General features: G+C 49.1%; 1 protein-coding gene across 1 annotated transcript; it reads left to right on the top strand.

The window, feature by feature from the left end:
• Positions 1 to 772: 772 nt before the first annotated feature.
• On the top strand, positions 773 to 19913 carry IL17RB (interleukin 17 receptor B; the record flags this gene model as incomplete). The annotated part of the gene is given in 20 exon segments (XM_079712583.1): positions 773 to 841; positions 3186 to 3610; positions 3798 to 3883; positions 5961 to 6120; positions 7329 to 7498; positions 7791 to 7981; positions 10096 to 10120; positions 10881 to 10903; positions 10907 to 11021; positions 12500 to 12627; positions 13036 to 13090; positions 13093 to 13158; positions 15127 to 15131; positions 15208 to 15252; positions 15254 to 15274; positions 16299 to 16443; positions 17590 to 17688; positions 19362 to 19422; positions 19424 to 19484; positions 19488 to 19913. Coding segments are annotated over 20 exon segments (2376 nt in total).
• Between the last annotated feature and the right edge of the window lie 1061 nt (positions 19914 to 20974).

The following is a 20974-nucleotide window of genomic DNA, read 5'->3' as shown; positions in this document are numbered from 1 at the left end:
ATAAAATAAGGGGCACAAGGAACATTCTGGATCCTGACCTGGTGATGATCACCTGGGTGCATATACAGATAAAAATTCACCATCAGTACACTTTACTGTATGTTGTAGCTTAATTTTTTTTAATTTAAAAAAACTCATTTTTTTCAAAAGTCTAGTTTCTCTTCCTAAAACTCTCATCTCCCACATTTTGGTGCAAAACAAATGAATCAGAAACTCTCCCCTCTTCTCTTGAATTAGCTAATCATTTGCTGCCTCGGAGATAACTCCGACTGCTTGGGCAGGGCCCACTTGTCCTTGCGCCCTCCTGGTACCAAGGGTGGGACACAGGACAGGGCAGAGACTGCTCAGAATGCCAAGAAAACCCCAGAGAGGAGCCCCAAGTATGATGCCAACCACAGGCCAGGCTTTTGTGCCCAGCTCTGCCAGGACTTCTGTGTGACCTGGGCCGGGGGTTTCCTGTTGGCAACAGTGGGCGCCAGCCTCTGCGGGGGCCTCTGATGTTTGCAGCTCCTCCTTTCTCGCCTCTGCATATTTCTGAATGAGACATGCGTGAATGAGAGAACACAATGAAATATCCTCACCAAAAACTCCAGACCTGAATCTGCTCACACTTCTAAATCCCCCGATTTGGAGGAAATTCGAAGATCAGAGGAACATGGGATCCCACACACAGAATCCAGGCCAAGGGAAAGCCTGACATTTCTTCAACAAGTTCAAGTGAAAAAGAAACAAGGCAGAGAGAGATGGAGGGAAATCCACAGATCATGAGAGAATGACATGTGGATCTCACTCAGGTCCTAGGAATTTGAACAGTGACTGGATATTTGAGGATATTAAGAAGGTATTGTTTGTCAGATGTGACACTGGTTCTGTGGTATTGTTGTTTAAAATGACTGTTTCAGAAATACCTACTGAAAGATTGAAAGAAAAAAATAAGCAATATTTGGGATGTGGTTTAAAAAAGCCCAGGGATTTGGGGGGCAGACAAAACAGGACCACCCATGAGGGGATGGGATATGGGATTCAATACTCTCTCCTGGCTAATTTTGTGTGTGTTCCAAATTTTCTACAACAAAAAGGGCTTTTGTTGTTGCTATCTGTTTTAAATCTCAAATTTCCCTGCTAAAGGAGTGAGGGAACGAAGGCAGAGTGGGAGAAACTCAGAGGCCGGGAGCCTGATCTAGGCTGATGGACTCCACCCTGTTCCACAGAAGTCGGGGCGTTCAACAAAGGTTTGCTATCCGCTTCCTCCTTCAAGCACATTTTCAACCAGTTTTTAAAACCTCGATTAAAAAACACCACCTCTCTATCATACAGAGTTAAGTAAGTCAGAAAGAGAAAGACAAATACCGTATGCTAACACATATATATGGAATTTAAGGAAAAAAATTATCATGAAGAACCTAGGGGTAAAACAGGAATAAAGACACAGACCTACTTGAGAATGGACTTGAGGATATGGGGAGGGGGAAGGGTAAGCTGTGACAAAGCGAGAGAGAGGCATGGACATATATACACTACCAAACGTAAGGTAGATAGCTAGTGGGAAGCAGCCGCATAGTACAGGGACATCAGATGGGTGCTTTGTGACCGCCTGGAGTGGTGGGATAGGGAGGGTGGGAGGGAGGGAGACGCAAGAGGGAAGGGATATGGGAACAGATGTATATGTATAACTATATAAAAGCAGAAACTAACACACCATTGTGAAGCAACTATACTCCAATAAGGAAAAAAACAAAAAACAAAAAAACCCCATCACCTCACACCCAGATGTGAAGGATTCAGGCTCTGTGGCCAGGTCCAACCCACATGCTATTTTCTACTGTCTGCGAAAGATAAGCACAGAATCAAAAGGCAGGGTTTAGAAACGTTTCCAGCAATCTGACACAGTGACTTGATATCTGCTGCATCTCCTAATAAGATAATGAGCTTAAATGCAATGTATCTTTGTTTTTATTGTAACAACTTTTATTACATTTTTTTAATCAACCCATGTGAGATTAAAATTTAAAAACCAAACATGGTCCTGCACCACAGGGAGTTTGAGATGCACTATTATGGACTGGACATCAATCCCCTAGAGGCCCAGACCCGTGCGCTGAGGTGACTTATCCAAGGTACCAGGACAAAGCGTCCCTTCCCACCATCCGAGGCACCGACTCTGGCATCTGCTGCAAACACAGGGCTAAGCAGAGGGCAGAGAGCAGCAGCTGCCAGGACTGCTTGATCTTTTTTTTTTTTTTACTTTTTATTTTTTTTAACACCTTTACTGGAGTATAATTGCTTTACAATGGTGTGTTAGTTTCTGCTGTATAACAAAGTGAATCAACTATACATATACATATCTCCCCATATCCTCTCCCTCTTGCGTCTCCCTCCCACCCTCCCTATCCCACCCCTCTAGGTGGTCACAAAGCACTGAGCTGATCTCCCTGTGCTATGTGGCTGCTTCCCACTAGCTACCTATTTTACATTTGATAGTGTATATATGTCCATGCCACTCTCTCACTTCGTCCCAGCTTACCCTTCCCCCTCCCCATATCATCAAGTCCATTCTCTACATCTGCATCTTTATTCCTGTCCTGCCCCTAGGTTCTTCAGAACCTTTTCTTTTTATTAGAGTCCATATAATATGTCTTAGCATATGGTATTTATTTTTCTCTTTCTGACTTACTTCACTCTGTATGACAGACTCTAGGTCCATCCACCTCACTACAAATAACTCAATTTCGTTTCTTGTTATGGCTGAGTAATATTCCATTGTATATATGTGCCACATCTTCTTTATCCACCCATCTATTGATGGACACTTAGGTTGCTTCCATGTCCTGGCTATTGTAAACAGAGCTGAAATGAACATTGTGGTACATGACTCTTTTTGAATTATGGTTTTCTCAGGGTATAGGCCCAGTAGTGGGATTGCTGGGTCATATGCTAGTTCTATTTTTAGTTTTTTAAGGACCCTCCATACTGTTCTCCATAGTGTCTGTATCAATTTATATTCCCACCAGCAGTGCAAGAGGGTTCCCTTTTCTCCACACCCTCTCCAACATTTATTGTTTGTAGATTTTTTGATGATGGTCATTCTGACTGGTGTGAGGTGATACCTTGTGAAAGGATGCTCAACATCACTAATCATTAGAGAAATGCAAGGCCTGCTTGATCTTTAATCTGTGTTCACTCAGGCACTACCACAGGCTCGGAGACACACTCCTCCGAAGGCCAGCAAGGCCCTGGAGGTGCTAAGCGACCCCCTGTCGAGGCGCCATCCAGCCACGGTGGCGGTGGCGTGGCAGGGACAGGGACAGGGACACCAGATCACACCTGGGAGCAGCCCTGCAGGTAGCCAGCTCACTTTCTTTTATAAACCAGCGGCGAGATATGAGTCAGCCAACTTTCCCACACATGCCCGCTACTGTGTCCCTTTCAAGCTTCTGGAGGGTCTTAGCGGCAGAGGGCCCTACGGACTGCCAGGTGAGCTGCTTAAAAATGCCCACTGCTTCCTTGTGTCAACTGCGAACAGCGCCATCACTGAACGAAAGTGCAGGAATCAATCAGGCACCAAGGCTAGTGCAGGACATCAACCAGCATCCACGGAGCCTGGTTTCAGGTATCACTGATAGAGGTAGGTGGCTGCCCCTTTGCTATGAGTCCCACACGTGCCCACTGCTCTACCCCCTGACATCTCCAGTAATCCTCCCTCAAGCTCTGGGAGGCCGACTCTGTCACCCACGCACAGATGGGGCTTTGAGAGAAAAACAGTACCAACCCCCTCTGCATTCTGGAACTTCTTCCAGGCACCAGTGTGACAGCGCATGTGAAGATCGGTGCAAGTACACACGGGCTGTGGCCTCACGGGGTTTCGCCCTAGGAACTGGCAGGGGTAGTGTTAACATGGATTTAACAACGTGGCCTGCGTCTGTGGGCCTTCCTGGGCCAGCCCTCCTCACTGGAGCAGAGAAACGGTTTGCGGCTCCATGGCCCCACTGTGAACAGGGGTCAAGCTCTCAGTGTGGCCTCAGGGTCCCTGGCTCAAAGCAGGCATGGCCACGGACTCTGCAAAACTCAACCAGCTGAAGCAGAACACTGGGTGGCGGGGGTGGGGGGGGCCGGGTACCGAGGGCGGGGTGCTCCCAACAGCACCCGTCCCAGCTCGGGAGGGCTGCCGGGGCCCTGGGAGGTGGCCAGTGTTCGCCAGAAACAGCGTGCTCTTCATGAGACAATGGGTCCACTGTTGGCTGGCTGGGGCCTTGATTAATATTTGAAAAAACAAAAGAAGTGGAAAATTCCACCTGTGTGGGTGGAGACTGGGCCTGGGACATGTCAACAACCCTGATGGTCTTGTTCCCTTGCTGACGCATAGGACAGAGAAACAAAGGTCTGACAAAAGCGACAGCCTGAGGGCATCGCTGCACTTGGGTCCAAAGGAATTTCCCTATTTGGGCCGGGGAGATCATTTGTTTATTTCTTGTCCCACCTCCCCTGCCCCTAAATTTACACAGCACTTTCAAGCCCTTCAGCTTTTTCCCACCTCTTCAGAGTCTCCCAACAGCCCTGCCAGGCCACCAGGGCTGATGTCAGCTTCATGTTATGGATGGGGAAACTGAGGCCCCAGGACACCCAGAGCCTCATCCAAGGCTGGCACTGGGGAGTAACTAGCACAGCCAGGGATCTGGAACCCTGGTCTCTCCACCCCCAGCAGCGGCACAGAACCTGTCCCAGGGGTCCTGGGGTCATAGCCATGGGTACTAGACAAAGTGGTCTTCCAGGCTCCAGGAGAGGTGCCCTTCACCCCACCAGAGGAGGAAGAGGAGGAAAGAACTCAAACCAGCTCTCCTGGGCAGGCAGGCTTTGGTGCCGGCCTAGGAGGAAGGTATGCACTCATTCATTCGTTCATTCAAGCATTTCACAAGCACCTCCTAAATACCAAGACTTGAAGGCACACTGCACAGTGGCTCTTCCAGAACCCTAGACCCAGCAGAATTCATGGCCAAAGGGGGAAGATCAGAGCATCTGCACTTCCCTCACAGACTTGAGTCACCTCATTGCCATTACACTGTCTCATCCGCCCACTTTACAGTAAAGGAAACTGAGGCTCTGAGAAGGGCAATGACTTCCAGAGGTTACAGAGACAGAGGAAGCTGAGACCTCCTGACCCGCAATGGCCCTGCCTCCTGTTTAAAGCCACGACACTATTGGACTTAGGCATTCAAACAAATGGTGTTCCTTCCAGCAGGCCACCTCGGAGGCTGCATGCTTAACCAACAAGGCCCTCTTGTGGAGGGACACTTTTTGGAAGGAACTTCCGAGCCAGAGCAGACCCCTTCCCCCTGAAAAGACAGGCAGGCACACCTCGCTGCCCACAGAGAACACCAGCTGTGGCTGAAGGGCTCTCCTTGGGACTGCCCACTGTGCAGTCCTGCCGTGGGCATCAGAGAACCAGGGCCAGGGCAGTGTCACCTCTGTGCCCACACACACCCAGCCCTGGACCCAGGGCACTGGGGGAGCAGTCCGTGTCCCAAGTCAATGGCCAACACCTGTTGCCCAGGCTCCCTCCTCCTACCCGATGCCCAGCCACCTCGGCACCATGCTGGCCTCACGTTTCCTCTCTCTTTTGCCCACCGCTTCTTCCCCTGGAGAAACGATCTTAACCTCGCCCTTCCTTGAAAGAAAATCACCCCACCTCCAAACTCCTCCTCCCCTGCCTGTCTCACCCCTTCTTGCCAAGGACCTAAGCCAGGGGCCCACCTCAGGCCAGGCCACCCCTGGCCCCACCTCAGGCCAGGCCACCCCTGGCCCCTCTGCCTCATCTGACACCTCGGCTGCCCCCTCACTCTCGGGTTTTCCTGGTGCAGGCCCTCCTAGCCTTCACCTCCAGGTAGTTCTCCTTCCCCGGGGACCTATCCTCCTCCCCTCTCTACCACCCCTATAAATGTCTGACTCACAAACTCTATCTCCAGATAGAGGACTAACCTCTGCATCCCTGATTGTCCCCAAAGCCCTCACACTCAACAGCCCAAGCTCCTGCAGCAAGGCCTCCTTTGGGGCCAGCTGTAAAGCTGGCACAGCTCAAAGCCTGGCCCACAGGGACTCAGCTATTTGTCCAGTGAACGCATTTTGGTTAGCACCTGCCTCCTCGCCGGCCTCAGAGGGACTGGCCTCCCACAGCCTGGCATAGCCACCCAGGTGGGCTTTCTAAAACTGAAAACTGACCACCACCAAAACGTCTGCCGTGGTTCCTCTGCACCATGGGATAAAGTTCATGATCTCAAGAGCTGGAAAACGAGGCTGTCTGCATCTGCGTTTCCACAGCTCGCTGGGCACATGTGCCCTGGAACATGCTCTCACCGCCCTCATCCGCAGTCCAAAGGCACCTTTGCACCCCAGGGCTGGCACCCTGCACGTGTTTGCTCAGAAGAAAGACAACTATTAGAGTTGCAAATGATCTCTGGGACCCCAGGGCTCAAAGCAACTCAGAGAGGTTGAGCGAGGGGCCCAGGGTGGCCCAGTCCCAGGCATGGGTGAGGCAGCAGCCTCACCTGAGCCACTCTCCTTGGTTAGAAACCAGACCAATCCTCTGGAAGCATCACCTGAAACCTACATGTGTGCATGCCAGAGCCCCCAGCTCTAGCTGGGCCCACTCCATGCTGGCCCAAATCTTAATCAGGCAGGTGGGCCAGGCCTGGTGCACAGGACCTCAGCAAAAGAGCTGCTTGACTAAGTCAACCTCGCACCAGCTGACAATTTCATCCCTCCTCAGGCCTTGGTCTCATGTAAAGAATGGAGCTAACTTGGCCTACAAGTTTAAGGGTCCTTGAGTTGGTCACCCCCACCTCGTCCTTTGCAAACCCAGGCAGCTGAGGCAGCAAAGTTCCAAGCACTCTGATCTGCTGTTGGCCCAGCTGACTTTTATTAACCTTCCCCCAAACCACTGTGCCTCAAAGGATGGTCCTGGTCCACCTGCGCAGAATTACCAGCAATGTCAAGTTACATGCAGATTCCGGACCCTGCTGGACCTGAGGGGCTGGGGTGGCTCTCTGAAAGGCGGGCCCCAAATTTGCATTTAACGCTGCTCATAAATCCTGAGCTCAGGGAAACTGGAAAACCCGCCTCCAAACCCAAAGGGTGAAGGCTTCCGTCTCCGGAGACCGAAGTGTTAGTGTCAGGCCTCATTTTGTGAAATCATACGTTGACCAGAACACCCGGGGAAAGGGAGGGTTTCTATTACACGAATTACATATAACTTAGTTCCTGCGAGGAACTAGCTCCCGCGAAGAACTCAGTGAGGCTTTGCTATCCCCGTCCCACTGTTTCTGTTTCCCGTCAAGTGGAGCCCCAGCCTCGGCGTCCAGCCAGGGTCCTCCGGACCCACCCGACCTCTCGGCCCGAGGCCGCCGGGGGCTCCGGGCTGCGGCCGGGGCCGTTCGGGGCGGGTGGACCCGGGGTCTAGCGCGTCCCCGCTACTCACCGTGGGCAGCTCGGCCTGAGTGCAGGAACGGTCGGCGGCGGCCCAGCCCCGCTACACTTTAACTGGCGACGCCGGTGCTCCGCGCGCTCCGGGCGGCCAGGAGGGGCACCGCGGGCCTCTCGGACCGACCTGCTCCGGGAGGGAACCGGACGCCAGGCGGGCCCGCCGGGCTCGGGCGAGCGGGGCGTGCGTGCACTCGTGCACCTGGCTCACTGCACGCACGGGTGCGCTGAGCCGGCGCGTGCGCGGCTGCTGGAGAGCCGCTCGGACCCAGACATCCCTCGCGGCCCCTGCAGGCCGGGGCACTTCTTTCCCTAACCAGGAAGGGCGCCAGGGGGCCGCCCCTACCTGGGCGGTGCTGGGGGAGGCGGAGCCCGGAGGTGTGGCCCCGGGCGCCGGGATAATAGCGCGGCCGGAGGCTGGCAGGGAACACAAGCGGTGGCGGGCGGTGCGATATCGCTAGTACTGCTGAGCCAAGCCGCGCTGTGCTGCGGTGCCATGCCGCCGGAGCCGGTAAGCCCACGTCCGCGCCCCTCTCCCGCTTTCCCGTCCCTCGAGCCCGGACCCAAATTTGTCCCACCCGTCAGCTCATGCTTCTCCAAGGCGTTCGCGGAGGGCCGTCTGAAGGGGACGCGTGTATATGCTCTGGGGCACCGGGCGTCGGGCTGCTTGAGTCAGGAGCAAGGGAATCAGACAAACCTGGGTTCGCACGCCACCATGTGCTCTTGATTCAGCCATTTATGCTCACGGAGCCTCTTGTCCTCATCTGTGTAAGGAAGGGTCATACCTAACTTACCAGGATCTAGTGAAGGACAGCGATAGGGCCTGCAAGGCAGCAGCAAAGATCCTGGCACATAGTAGGTGTTCACTATTGTTATTGCCTGGGGTCTTGAGGTCTGTCCTCTTTGGGGGCACAAGAGCAGCTTCTCCATTCCACTCGCCCTTTTTGCCCTGTTAATTTCGCTGTACTGGGGCCCTTGTCCTCAGAGCTAAGCTCCTGAATTCTACTGCAGGTTTCTTTTCGTCCCCTGTGCCATGAAGGACTGAGGGAATCTTCTGGGTCATTAAAGAAAAGCTCATCTGCGAAATAGCATTTGAAGCTATACTGCTGCCTTTTTAGCATAGCACATAGCATAAAAGCATGGTGTTACCTGGTGATGGAAAGACAAACCCCATTCCCTGCCCTTATGTCTTCAGCTACTCTCCTTGTCCTCTGTCTCAGTTCGGAGCCCATCCTCTCACTCCCTGGCCTTTTCCACTAGAGGAAGAACTCATTGCCTTTGCAGTAGCTGCTGTTAGGCCAACAGCTTGAACTCTGTAAAGTTTAGAGCTGTTGCTTTGCTTCTTCCTAAAATTTGTCTCACCAGCCCTTTGACAAGAACGTAGCTCCCAGTATGGTGGCTCATTTGTTTAAAAAGCTGCCTGATGATATCCCTTGGAGTTCAGCTTTGAAAAGACAAAGATAAGCGACTGACAATTTCACCCAACTCAGATTACTCAAACTATCAAAAGTCTTGCCTTCTGTCATACAAGGTGTTTAGAAACGTTGAGGCCGTGAAGGATCAGATTCCAGAGCTGGTGGACTTAACCACGCTGTGTCATGTCACTGGAACTTGAGGCTGCCTTTTAGGTCCAGTATTTTATTACAAAACCAAAGTACTAATTACTTTTTCTTATAAAAAGACATGAGCAGTTAACTCCAAAGGATTTAATACTGGCCTTTCTTAGACACTGATGATATTATTTTCTAAGTTCTCTTTATTATTTTTTAAAATAAATTTTATATATTTTATTGATTTTATTTTTGGCTGCATTGGGTCTTCGTTGCTAGTGCGGGCTTTTCTCTGGTTGCAGAGACCGGGGGCTACTCTTCGTTGCAGAGCATGGTCTTCAGTAGTTGTGGCACATGGGCTCAGTGGTTGTGGCTCGCGGGGTCTAGAGCGCACGCTCAGTAGTTGTGGCACGCAGGCTTAGTTGCTCCGCAGCATGTGGGATCTTCCCAGACCAGGGTTCGAACCCCTGTCCCCTGCATTGGCAGGCGGATTCTTAACCACTGCGCCACCAGGGAAGCCCTAAAAGTTCTTTTTAAAAGATAACATGATGAAATCACAGTTGCGTTATGATTTGATAAATATCTCAGGTGAGTCCTTTTATATTAGAAGAATTTTTTAAAGCACCTGGGAAAGGCACCATAGACTGCACTCTTCTGCTTATCTTCTTGGCACAGCCAGTCCTTAACCTGGGAAAACTCAATAAATATTCTAGACTGTCCTGAAAGCCTGCAGTTAAACATAAGAGTGTGAAGGGACCTTCATGGTGGTCCAGAGTTATCCCCTGCTTGTAGCAGAGACGGCTGAAGTGCAGAGAGGGGTAAAAAACCCACCTCTGGTCTTTAAGGGAGGTGATGGCCAGGCTTGAGGGTCAAGTGTACTAGTGGTTAATCAATGGCCCATCATAGCCTACCATGGGGCCACGTAGTCTCCCTCAAACTGTGAAGTGGAACCAGCTCAGCATTCATCCCTTGTATATGCATTTAAAGAAAAAGATGGTGTTTTGCCTAATTGGCAAATGAAAGCTTGTGGTTTGACGGTATTCAACATGGCACGTGGTGTCTTTCTCTCTTACAGACGATTCAGTGTGGCTCTGAACCCGGTAGGTGCACTAGAAACAGGGCTTTACATCAAAAGCACAGTTGGACCTTTAGGGGACCCGAATCCCGGCAGTAGGTCATCAGAGACCAGGCACAGGGTGAACCATTGCTTTGTTAGCTGATGTGGGTGAAGCCTCTATCTGCTCAAGGCAGAGCTCCCAGGGTTTCAGGTGAGCTGGACTCCTGGCAAGTTAGAGGCACAGGAAGGGTGGGAATCACCATGCAAGGTAAAAAGGGAAGCCTGCCACTCCTTGGAGGGAGATCAAGTGCCATGGGAGGGACGTCACTTACAGTTGGGAACAGGATGCAAATGTTTTAGAGAAGAAGGAGTGTGGGAGATTGTAGCATTTGAAGAATGGGTGGGCTTGTGCCCAAGAAATGTGGATGGACAGGGTGAGCTGGAGGAGAGATGGTACCAGCAGAGACTAGGAGGTAGGGAGGGTCATGGGGGCCAGCTGGCTGGAGTCCAGGATGAGGTGTGGGGAAGGCAGGACTGATCCTAATAAACATGTCAAATATATTAGATACACACATACGTATGAAGGGACCCAGAGTGGTTACACGTGCTCTGTAGGTTGGGGCCAGGAGGTTGAGCATCACCTCGGCTGCACATCAACCAGCACTGAGAAATGTCTGGCCTGCCTTAGCTGGAAGAAGAGATGAATTGTGAGTGAGGGGTGGTCAGGGTGGGTCACGTAGAGCAGGTGGCATTGGATTGGGCTGGGGAGGGGGGCTGTCATGGGCAGTCTCGCCTTCTCCCAGGACCATCTCCAGAATGGATGGTCTGACACACCCTGACCCCAGGAGACTTGAGGGATCTCCGAGTGGAGCCTATTAAAAGCAGTGTTGTGCTGGAGGATTATTCAGTTTTGATGAACATAAGCTGGATACTCCGGGCAGATGGTAAGTTTGCATCAATCAAAGATAAGGCCTGATGTGTCTGCTAAAGCAGAAAAGGGCAGACTCTACAACCCATTACTTCCCCTCCCAGGCACATATCCAACAGAACACGTACATGCACGCACCAAAGCCACAGACTAGAATGTGCGTAGTAGCAGTATGCATAACAGCCAAAAATGCCTCAAATGCCTGACGGTTGAATTAGAATCACAAAACGGAATCCAGTATAGCAATGAGCATGAATGATCTGTAACTACACACAGTGTGGATGAATCTCACAAACAAAAGAAGCCAGATTCAGGAGTTCATACCTTCACATCTGCACAAAGGCCTGCAGTCCTACCCACCACATGATTCCATTAACAAAGAGTGTAAAACAGGCAAAACTACTCTAAGCAGTTAGAAGTCAGGACAGTGGCTACTCTCAGGTGGGGAGTGACTGAAAGGAGGCCTGAGGGGCACTCCTGGGGTGTTCCTTAAGTACTGGCTGCATGAGTGTGAAAACTCATCAAATGGCACGCTGGTGTGCTTTTCTGTGTTATGCAGTCCTTCATGGAAGAAAATTGGGTAAGGCCAGAGATGATCCCCAAGGTTTAGGAAAACACTCTCTCGGGTAGATAACTTTTCCACCTCCCAAAGGGCATTGTGGAAGTCCTGGCATTTCTCTGAGGCACCTTGTGAGTTCTTTGGATGAACCAACCCTGGGGACCTAAAGGCCATGTGTGTAGGTTCCACCCACTAAATTCAGCTAAATTCCATCCGGTCAATAATCTGGGAGTGCCAGTCGGGTTCCCAGAGGGCCAAGGGGAGGCAGACACAGGCACAGACTCCATCAGCGGAATCCTGGAGGGACCTGTACTCTGAAGGGGGTTGGGGAGAGAGGAGCAGGAGAGGGCCCTGGTGAGACCACATTAAATTAGATGTTGCAATAAGGCATTTGGCTTCATCCCTGGCACAGAGCAGGCTCATGTACGTTAGCTGTTGTTATAGGCGGTGGTGCATGAGTTGGGCCTTGAAGGAGTAAGACTTGGAGAGGCAGAGAATAGGAGGAAAGGGCATTCCAGGGAGAAGGAGCAGCATGCATAAAGGTGCAGACAGAACAGCCATGGCTGCTGAGGACACTCTGAAAGGCCTTTGTGGTGTTCTATACAGCAGGCCTGTTCCTCTTAAGAGAGACCCAAAATAGTGTGGTTAGACTCCTCTTTGCAGGTATCTGTGAAATTCAGGCTCACCTAAGAGGAGGAAAGGCTTTGGAATTTGAATCCATATTCTTCCACTGATGAACTCTGTAAGCCACAGCAAAGCTCCCTGAAATTCCCTACGCCTCACTTACCCCATCTGTAAACTGGAGACAATCATAGTGCCTACCTTTGAGGGCTACAGTGAATGTGAAGTGTGATGAGGCAGGCAGGCTGTCTAGCATCAAGTCATCCACAGATTTAGCACTAAACACACAAGTGCCCTCTTGCCCACTTTGGCAGCCAGCATCTGCTTGTTGAAAGCCACCAAGATCTGCGTGACGGGCAAAAGCCACTTCCAGTCCTTCAACTGCATCAGGTGCAATTACACTGAGGCCTTTCAGACTCAGACCAGACCCTCAGGTGGCAAAGTAAGCACTTGGAGACACTTGGCTAATTGTCACTAATCCAGGTCCTTTGTTGGGGGTGTGGATGTTGTGCTCACATACAGGCTGCTGAGAGCTACAACCTGGAGCCTGAAGCAGAATGCCTGGGTTCAAATCCCATTTGGGGCCATTTCTCTGCTGTGTGCTTTGGGCAAGTCAGCATCCCTGGGCCTCAGTTTCCCCATCAGCAAAGTGAGGGAAGCTGAACTTAAATTACACCCTGGCTCTAGAATTTTACACTTCTCTGATTCTGTGAGTTACACTGGCAAACCGTGTGGGATCCATTTCCTTAGCAGCCATTGACTAGAGACATGAATTTCAGCAGTAGGTTAAGGAATGAAATTATAAATGAGAAGAACTTGGAAATTCAGGGCTTCCCGCTTTGCCTTGCAGTGGACTGCAATGCAATTTTCCTACATTGGCTTTCCTGTAGAGCTGAACAGTCTATTTCACTGGGGCCCAATGCAAATATGAATGAAGACAGCCCCTCCCTGGCTGTGAACTTCACCTCACCAGGTACACTTCCTCACTCTTCTCTTACTCTCTGTCTTGCTGGGACACCTGTTTTGGTATGTGGTTTGGTACAGAGAAGCCGGGTACCCTGGACAAGGCGTTTGGCCTTGCTGAGTCTCGGCTTCCTCGTGTGTAATATGGACATGACAGTAACCGCACCTCACTCACAAGGAGAGGATTAAGTCAGGTGAAATGGAGGGGAAAGCCCATTCCTGTGTGTCAGGCACTGATTGAGCACTTGACACACATCATCTCACTTAAGCCGTCAACAACCCCGAGGTTGGGACAGCCCTGTTTTACAGATAAAGAAACTGAGAACTTAAGTAACTTGCCCTGGTTACACATGCAGAAGTGAAGCTAACAGTCAAACTCTGGTCCTTCTGGAATGATGCACTTTAGCCATTCTTTGTTGTTGATGCAAAACGCTTGTTCCAGCCTCAGTTTCCTGGCAGGCTGTGTAGTCTGACAGCGTGCGGCTGGTCTCTGAGGATGTACAGACTCCAGTAGGTTTGTCCCCTGAGCTGCGGTGAAGAGGCAGATGGCACTGAGTTGAGTGCTGGGTTCTTGCCCTTGCTCTGTGACACACAATCAGCTCTCTGGTGTCACACCTGCAGTTATCACACACGGGGTTGGGGTGAGGATGAGATGGGATCATGGGTGAGGAGGGTCCAGCATGGTGCCCGGCCCCAGCAGCTCCCACGTCACCCCCACTCGGCTGGGTCACCTGTTCTGTATCCCATGCCTGTCCCTGTCCAGGTGTAGCATCGAAGCCAAATGGTGCAATTTCCAATCTGTCATTGTTCCTTGGTCATGGTCCAGTGTATTCTTGGCATCACATCATTTACTATACAGTAGTGCCCAGCTTTCTTGATGAGACTAAATCTCATTTTTTAAATTATATTTTGGAATAATTTTAGATTTATAGAAAAGTTGCAAAGCTAGTACAAAGAGTTCCCATATACTTCTCACCCAGTTTCCCTTATCGTTAACATCCTACATTACCGTGGTCTATTTGTCAAAACTGAGAGTCCAACACTGGTACATTTCTATGAACTAAACTCCAGACTTTATTGGATTTCACCTGATTTTCCATTAATGTCCTCTTTCTGTCCCAGTGGCATTTAGTCCCCTGTGTCTCCTTCATCTCATCTGATCTGTGACAGTTTCTTAGTCTTTCCCTGTGTTTCACGACCATGACAGTCTTGAGGAGTGATGGCCATACATCCTGCAAACCCAATTTGGGTTTGTCTGGTGTTTGTCTCATGATTAGACTGGGGATATAGGTGTGTTTGGTGAGAATTCCGCAGAGGTGAAGCACTCTTCTCATGACACTCTATCAGGGGTGGGTGACATGCACAGGACGTCACAGGTAGTGCTCACCTTTGTCACTGGTTAAGTGGTGTCTGCCAGGCTTCTCTGTGTAATCTAATATTTTTCCCTTTCCCAAACTTTAGTTTTTGGAAACAAATCACTAAGTCTACCCCATCCTGGGGTGGGGGGTATAGGGTGGGATTAACCTCCACCTCCTGGGAAGGGCAGTATCTACACATATTACCAAACCTCATTTTTGAATAATGGTTGGTTTCTAAGTCTTCTCTTGGGGATCACAGATAGTTTTGATAAAGGCTGTATTTAAATTAGACTCTGGTTATCACTTCATGAATAGATAACCTTCTGTTTAACAGTATAATGTTAGCATCTCATTTAAATCTGCTATCTGGGGCTTCCCTGGTGGCACAGTGGTTGAGAGCCTGCCTGCCGATGCAGGGGACGCGGGTTCGTGCCCCGGTCTGGGAAGATCCCACATGCCACAGAGCAGCTGGGCCCGTGAGCCATGGCTGCTGAGCCTGCGCGTCCGGAGCCTGTGCTCTGCAACAGGAGAGGCCACAACAGTGAGAGTCCCGTGTACAGCAAAAAAAAAAAATCTGCTATCTGACCTCATATCTGAAATGTTCTGGCAATTCATTACAGGTGTGGTAAGCATATGTGTGTGCACACTTGTTGGCAAGGGGTTAGTTAATTCTTGATTTTTGTCTCACTCACCTGCACCAGAAGGAACTAACTCGAACTTCCGTGGTGGTTCAAGGAACTGGGGAAAAGTGAAGGTGCTGTGGTCCAGGTAAAGCTGAATGAGATGCTCTGGGGAGGAGAGGAGAGGGGAAGGGCACTGAAGACCCACTGCACCGCAACTCGTTGCCTTTGAGGGGTCTTTCTAGTTGCAGCAGATGAGTTCTCTCCCCAGCTCGCTTCTGCCAGCAGTCTCGCCATTATGTGAGGCTGATGGGGAATCCCGGCTTCCATCTTCACAGCTGTGAGGTCAGGAAGCTGACCTTATCGTCACGGTCCCTTCTGCTTTTGTGAGTGGCTGTTGACTTTCCAAGGTGCTTTTATTCCTATTTTCTGTCACAGAAACACAGAGGAATTCTGAGCCATTTTATTATCCCAAGCCTCCATTTTCACTGCAAAGTGAAGTGACAAAGGATTTGAAATCAGCAGGCTTGGGTTCCCAATCAGCATATGAACTTTGAAGGGCAACTCTGTCCCCTCGGGGACTGAGTTTACTCCGCTGGAGAACAGGAAGTTGGGCTAGCAGGTGCTCTCACAGCTCTTTCCACTCTGAGTGTATGCTGTGGGGCCATGGAGGGTCCCGGTAGGACACAGCTACACCCAAGACATAAGGGCCTTTTTGTTCTTCATTCCCGGGACATACAGGCAGAGCTCAGACACACCCGGCGGAGCAGATACCCATCAGCACGTTAGGACTGCAGCCCTTTTCCAGGGAACCAGACTCTACTAGTCCCAAGGGACTTACATGTCGTAAAGCGCTGGCTTAGGTCGAGGAGTCCCACTGCTCTGTTTTTTGGAGGACATACTTGTATATGTATTAGGATGTGACCTAACCCTTTTAGATAAGGAAATTAACATCTTAGCAACATGTACAAAGTTTAGGTTCACAGCTCAGGAGTCTTAGAAGGTGTTTGGTCTTGAGTCACTAGTCTGGATTTTAGGGCTTTGTGACAGAAGTATGACCAAGGAAAAAAAAAGTCCTATTACAATGCTAGAGAGGGGTTGAAGCCAGAAAAAAACGGAAGAGAAGTTCTGGTGAAAGTAGAAATATGGCTGAGCCCCTCATTTCTCCTTAGCTGACTCCGTATTTCCGTACCTGTGCTTCATTTATGAGATCAAGATCCGTGACCAAGCAGGATATACACAAGAAGGGAAACAAAATCAACGGTGCAAAATTGATGTTCAGAGTGCCGCAAGGATCTGCTGAAAAACGTCAGGGCTGTAAAGGGACTGAGTATATGAGGGAACATGCATTTCACTGCTTTTTGACTTTCTTATCTGTCTCAGTGGCCCAGGCCTGGCTGTTACTGTAATTCATTGTGGCCACACAGACATTTGGATAACAAATTAGGAATAGTGGCACCAAGAGACACACGTCATTGGTGCCTGAGAGCAGCTGGTTCTGGAGAATGTCTCTCTGGATTTAGAGATGTTAGTACCTTCACTGCAGGTTGATAAATAAAATGCTTCCAGAACTAGCCCAGGGGTGGGGTCAAAAGTTAAAAGGGGACTTCCCTGGTGGCTCAGTGGTTAAGAATCCACCTGCCAGTGCATGAGACATAGGTTCGAGCCCTGGTCCGGGAAGATCCCACATGCTGTGGAGCAACTAAGCCCGTGCGCCACGGCTACTGAGCCTGCGCTCTACAGCCTTCAAGCCACAACTACTGAGCCCACGTGCCTAGAGCCCGTGCTCCGCAACAAGAGAAGCCACCACAATGAGAAGCGCGCGCACTGCAATGAAGAGTAGCCCCGCTCGCCGCAACTAGAGAAAGCCTGCGTGCAGCAACGAAGACCCAACGCAGCCAAAAATAAATTAAAAAAAAAAAAAAAGTTAAAAGGTGCTGGTCTTAGAAACCCACCTCCTAACAATCCTGACTGCTGTGTAGGCACAGTGCCTATGGATTCCTGAGCACGTTCACACGCTGGAGCTTAACTGATCCTCAACATTCCCGTAACCAGGTGGCATGACCCCCCACATCTGTCAGTCTGACAAAACAGCCTTTAAAAATGCCATCTATCCATATTATGTATTAAGTGATTGCACCCAGAATAACATTAATTCAGCAAAGAACAAAAAAACGAACGTAAACTCTGGCTACCACAGTGAAAATGTGGAGTAAGAGGCCAAAATGATTTTAGAGGACTGTTCCTAACCTCCTGGGCCCCTCCCCCTTTTGAGAATGTAATGAAACACCTGGACACTCTATGGAAAAACACACTGATCTGCAGACCGCCTGGAGATCTACTGACCCTTGGCTTTAAAGGGACCGAAACTTCCACAAAGCACTGAGTAAAAGTTTTAGTTTCCAAATAAGAGACAAATTTGGTTCTGTTCTGCTGAAGATGAATAAGCTTTGTTTTCTCCAGGCAGAAGTGTGCTGGGTGGATGGCTGCCTCTCCTCCTCTTGGCTCTGCTGGTGGCCACGTGGGTGCTGGCGGTTGGGATCTATCTGACCTGGAGGCAAGGTAAGGATTATAATTCAGTTCTTCAAAGAAACGCAGATGAGGAAATAACACTGATTTTTTTTTTGAAAGCAGATTCCTCCAAAGGCAATCACATTTTGGCATTACACAAGAGTCAGACATTTATTTAATGCCTCAGAGCTCTCCTAAAGACTAATATAGGGCCTCCCTGGTGGCGCAGTGGTTGAGAGTCCGCCTGCCGATGCAGGGGATACGGGTTCGTGCCCCGGTCTGGGAGGATCCCATATGCCGCGGAGCGGCTGGGCCCGTGAGCCATGGCTGCTGAGCCTGCGCATCCGGAGCCTGTGCTCCGCAACGGGAGAGGCCACAACAGTGAGAGGCCCGCATACCACAAAAAAAAAAAAAAAAAAAAAAAAAAAGACTAATATAATGACTGGACCACACCTGCTAAGGTAAAGCAGGGATTGGGACTCCAGATCTGCTATCACCTGTTTTCTTTTTACCATCGAGGCATCTACAACGAGTGTAATGGGCCAAAGATAGCTGATAACAAATTACATTTTACCTGTGATAGGTACTCTATGCTAGTTCCTACTTTTGAAAAATAATTCTTCCAAAGCATAAGAACAACACTCACTTGGATTCATATACTCTAAGGATCTTGCCAACTCTAGAACACTGAAGACTTGAATAAGAAATCAGAATATTTATATAGATACACAGCTAGAGAGAGGCCCACTGAAAACCTCTGCTTCTCCTCCCCTCCACACGTAGACAAGGAAATATAAATGTAGTCTTTGAGTTGTTTGTGATGTTGTATACAGAACAAGATTAATCCCATGTTCTTTCTTAGGTAAGCAAGCCAGGTCAAACTTTGACCTTAAGAATACTTATATTAATGGCTATTGTTTGACTCGTATTCGTTACAGTAGTTTCATACCTAGTTTCCATTCTTTAGCACGTATAGGACAGAATTCCAGTTGAGTTCCAGCTGAAATGGGGTACCACTTAACCTTATGGAACTGTAAAGAAACTCTACCACCTGTAGGTAGAAGATGGAACAACTACTGAGTTGACCCAACTCAAAACGTGATGTGAAGGGCAGAGAGGTCAGCTGTCCCTGTTCACATATGGCACTAAAAATACTAAATTTACAACCACCCACCTGAAACAGAGTACCTTAAACCTGAACAGGGCTTCCCTGGTGGCGCAGTGGTTGAGAGTCCGCCTGCCGATGCAGGGGACACAGTTTCGTGCCCCGGTCCGGGAAGATCCCACATGCCGCGGAGTGGCTGGGCCTGTGAGCCATGGCCGCTGAGCCTGCGCGTCCGGAGCCTGTGCTCCGCAACGGGAGAGGCCACAACAGTGAGAGGCCCACGTACCGCAAAAACAAACAAACAAAAAAACAAAAAAACAACCTGAACAGTTTCTATGAATTTCTTTGAAAAGCTACGGGCTTAATCAAGAGGACTAATTCAGTGATAGGGACTTAGAAAATACATCTTTTAAGCATCTTTAAGGTTTAAGCACTGGTGTGTTTCAGGTGATGTGTACAAAAGGAACATCAGGGGTATTTTCCTCTCTGGCAGTCGTAACATCCCTGGTGCTACGGTGATGTGCCCTAGCAAGGGATCATTTATCAGCGATAGTTTAGACTAGAGTAAAAGCCTGTTATTTGCTTTCCAGAGATGACAAATGCTTTTCTCCCCCCCCAGAAAGGATCAAGAAGACTTCCTTCTCTACTACCACACTACTGCCCCCCATTAAGGTTCTTGTTTCCATCTGAAGTATGTTTCCATCACACAGTTTGCTACTTCACTGAATTTCTTCAAAACCACTGAAGTGAAGTCATCCTTGAAAAATGGCAGAAAAAGAAAATAGCCGAGATGGGTCCCGTGCAGTGGCTTACCACTCAGAAGAAAGCCACGGATAAGGTCATTTTCCTTCTTTCCAGTGATAACACCACGTGTGATGGTACCTGTGGCAAGAGCGGGGGCAGCCCCTGTGAGAACTCCCAAGACCTGTTCCCCCTCGCCTTTAACCTCTTCTGCAGCGATGTGAGAAGCCAGACTCATCTGCACAAATACGTGGTGGTCTATTTCAGAGAGGATGATACCAAAGACAACGACACTGGGCTCAGTGTCTGCCCCACATACCGCCTCATGAAGGATGCTACGGCTTTCTGCACAGAGCTTCTCCATGCCAAACAACGTGTGTCGATGGGGAGAAGGGTGCACGCCTGCCACTACAGCTGCTCCTCCCTGTAGCCCAGCCACGAAGCAGGAGACCTTAAAGCCTTCCTACTGCTCCAATTACAGGAGGAAAGCATCTGTGACGATTCTGAAGTTTACCGTACGGGCTACTTGTAGGGAGGATTACAGTTGAACCTTGAACAACCCAGGGGGTAGGGGTGCTGACCCTTATGCAGTCGAAAATTCATGTATAACTTTACAGTCCACCATCTGTCTCTGTGGTTCTGCATCCGTGGATTCAACCAACTGCAGACCTGTAGTATATATTTATTGAAAAAATCTACATATAAGTGAATCTGCCCAGTTCAAACTTGTGTTGCTCAAGGGTCAACCATATGTATACCTGCTTTAGCAAAAGGAACTAAGGGAGGATTCACAACTGAATACATACACCTTAGTCTAGTAATTAAAAGTTTTTATGCTAATAAAATTGTTACAATTTTACTAACTACTGTGGCATTAAAGAACAGAAACTGAATTTATAACTATAAAGCTAAGTCAATTTCACACCTACAAATCAAGAACACTTATAAAACTATAACCATTCAGATAATCAATGATAAAGCATCTCCCAGCCGAATATCCAGTCTTGAATAGTCCATGCTCTGCAGAGCAGGTAGAATTGTTTAGCTCTATAACTTTCTAAGTTTAATTAATGAATGCCAAACCTAAGAGTCCTCACTAATTCACTCAATAACTTCTTAGGTGAAAAACTTTCTATTACACACACAAGTCCTTATTTCTAAGATAACAAAAATAGGGAATAACAAGCTGAACCTGTCTTTGCTGACCAGATGACCTACTCTATGTGGAACCACTTGTATACTTGGTATTTGCATAGGACCCTCCCTCTCAGAACTAGATTCATGTCCTATCTGACTCTTGTACAGGTGACTTTTAACATCAACAACAAAATACATCACTTGCAGAGCTGATGTCTACTTTTGCCCAAAGTTACCTATTGGAAGTCACTGTCAGAATTCAGAGTTTTATGGTTATTACATAACTTTCCATGTTCAAAACAAAAATAATTCCTATGTTGAAGTTAGCCCTCCTGAAGTAATTAGTCATTTTAT

The sequence above is a fragment of the Hyperoodon ampullatus genome (assembly GCF_949752795.1).
Source record: "Hyperoodon ampullatus genome assembly, chromosome: 10".
Classification (NCBI taxonomy): Eukaryota; Metazoa; Chordata; class Mammalia; order Artiodactyla; family Ziphiidae; genus Hyperoodon; species Hyperoodon ampullatus.
The sequence above is the reverse complement of the archived record's forward strand: the minus strand, read 5'-3'. Positions and strand labels throughout refer to the sequence as shown.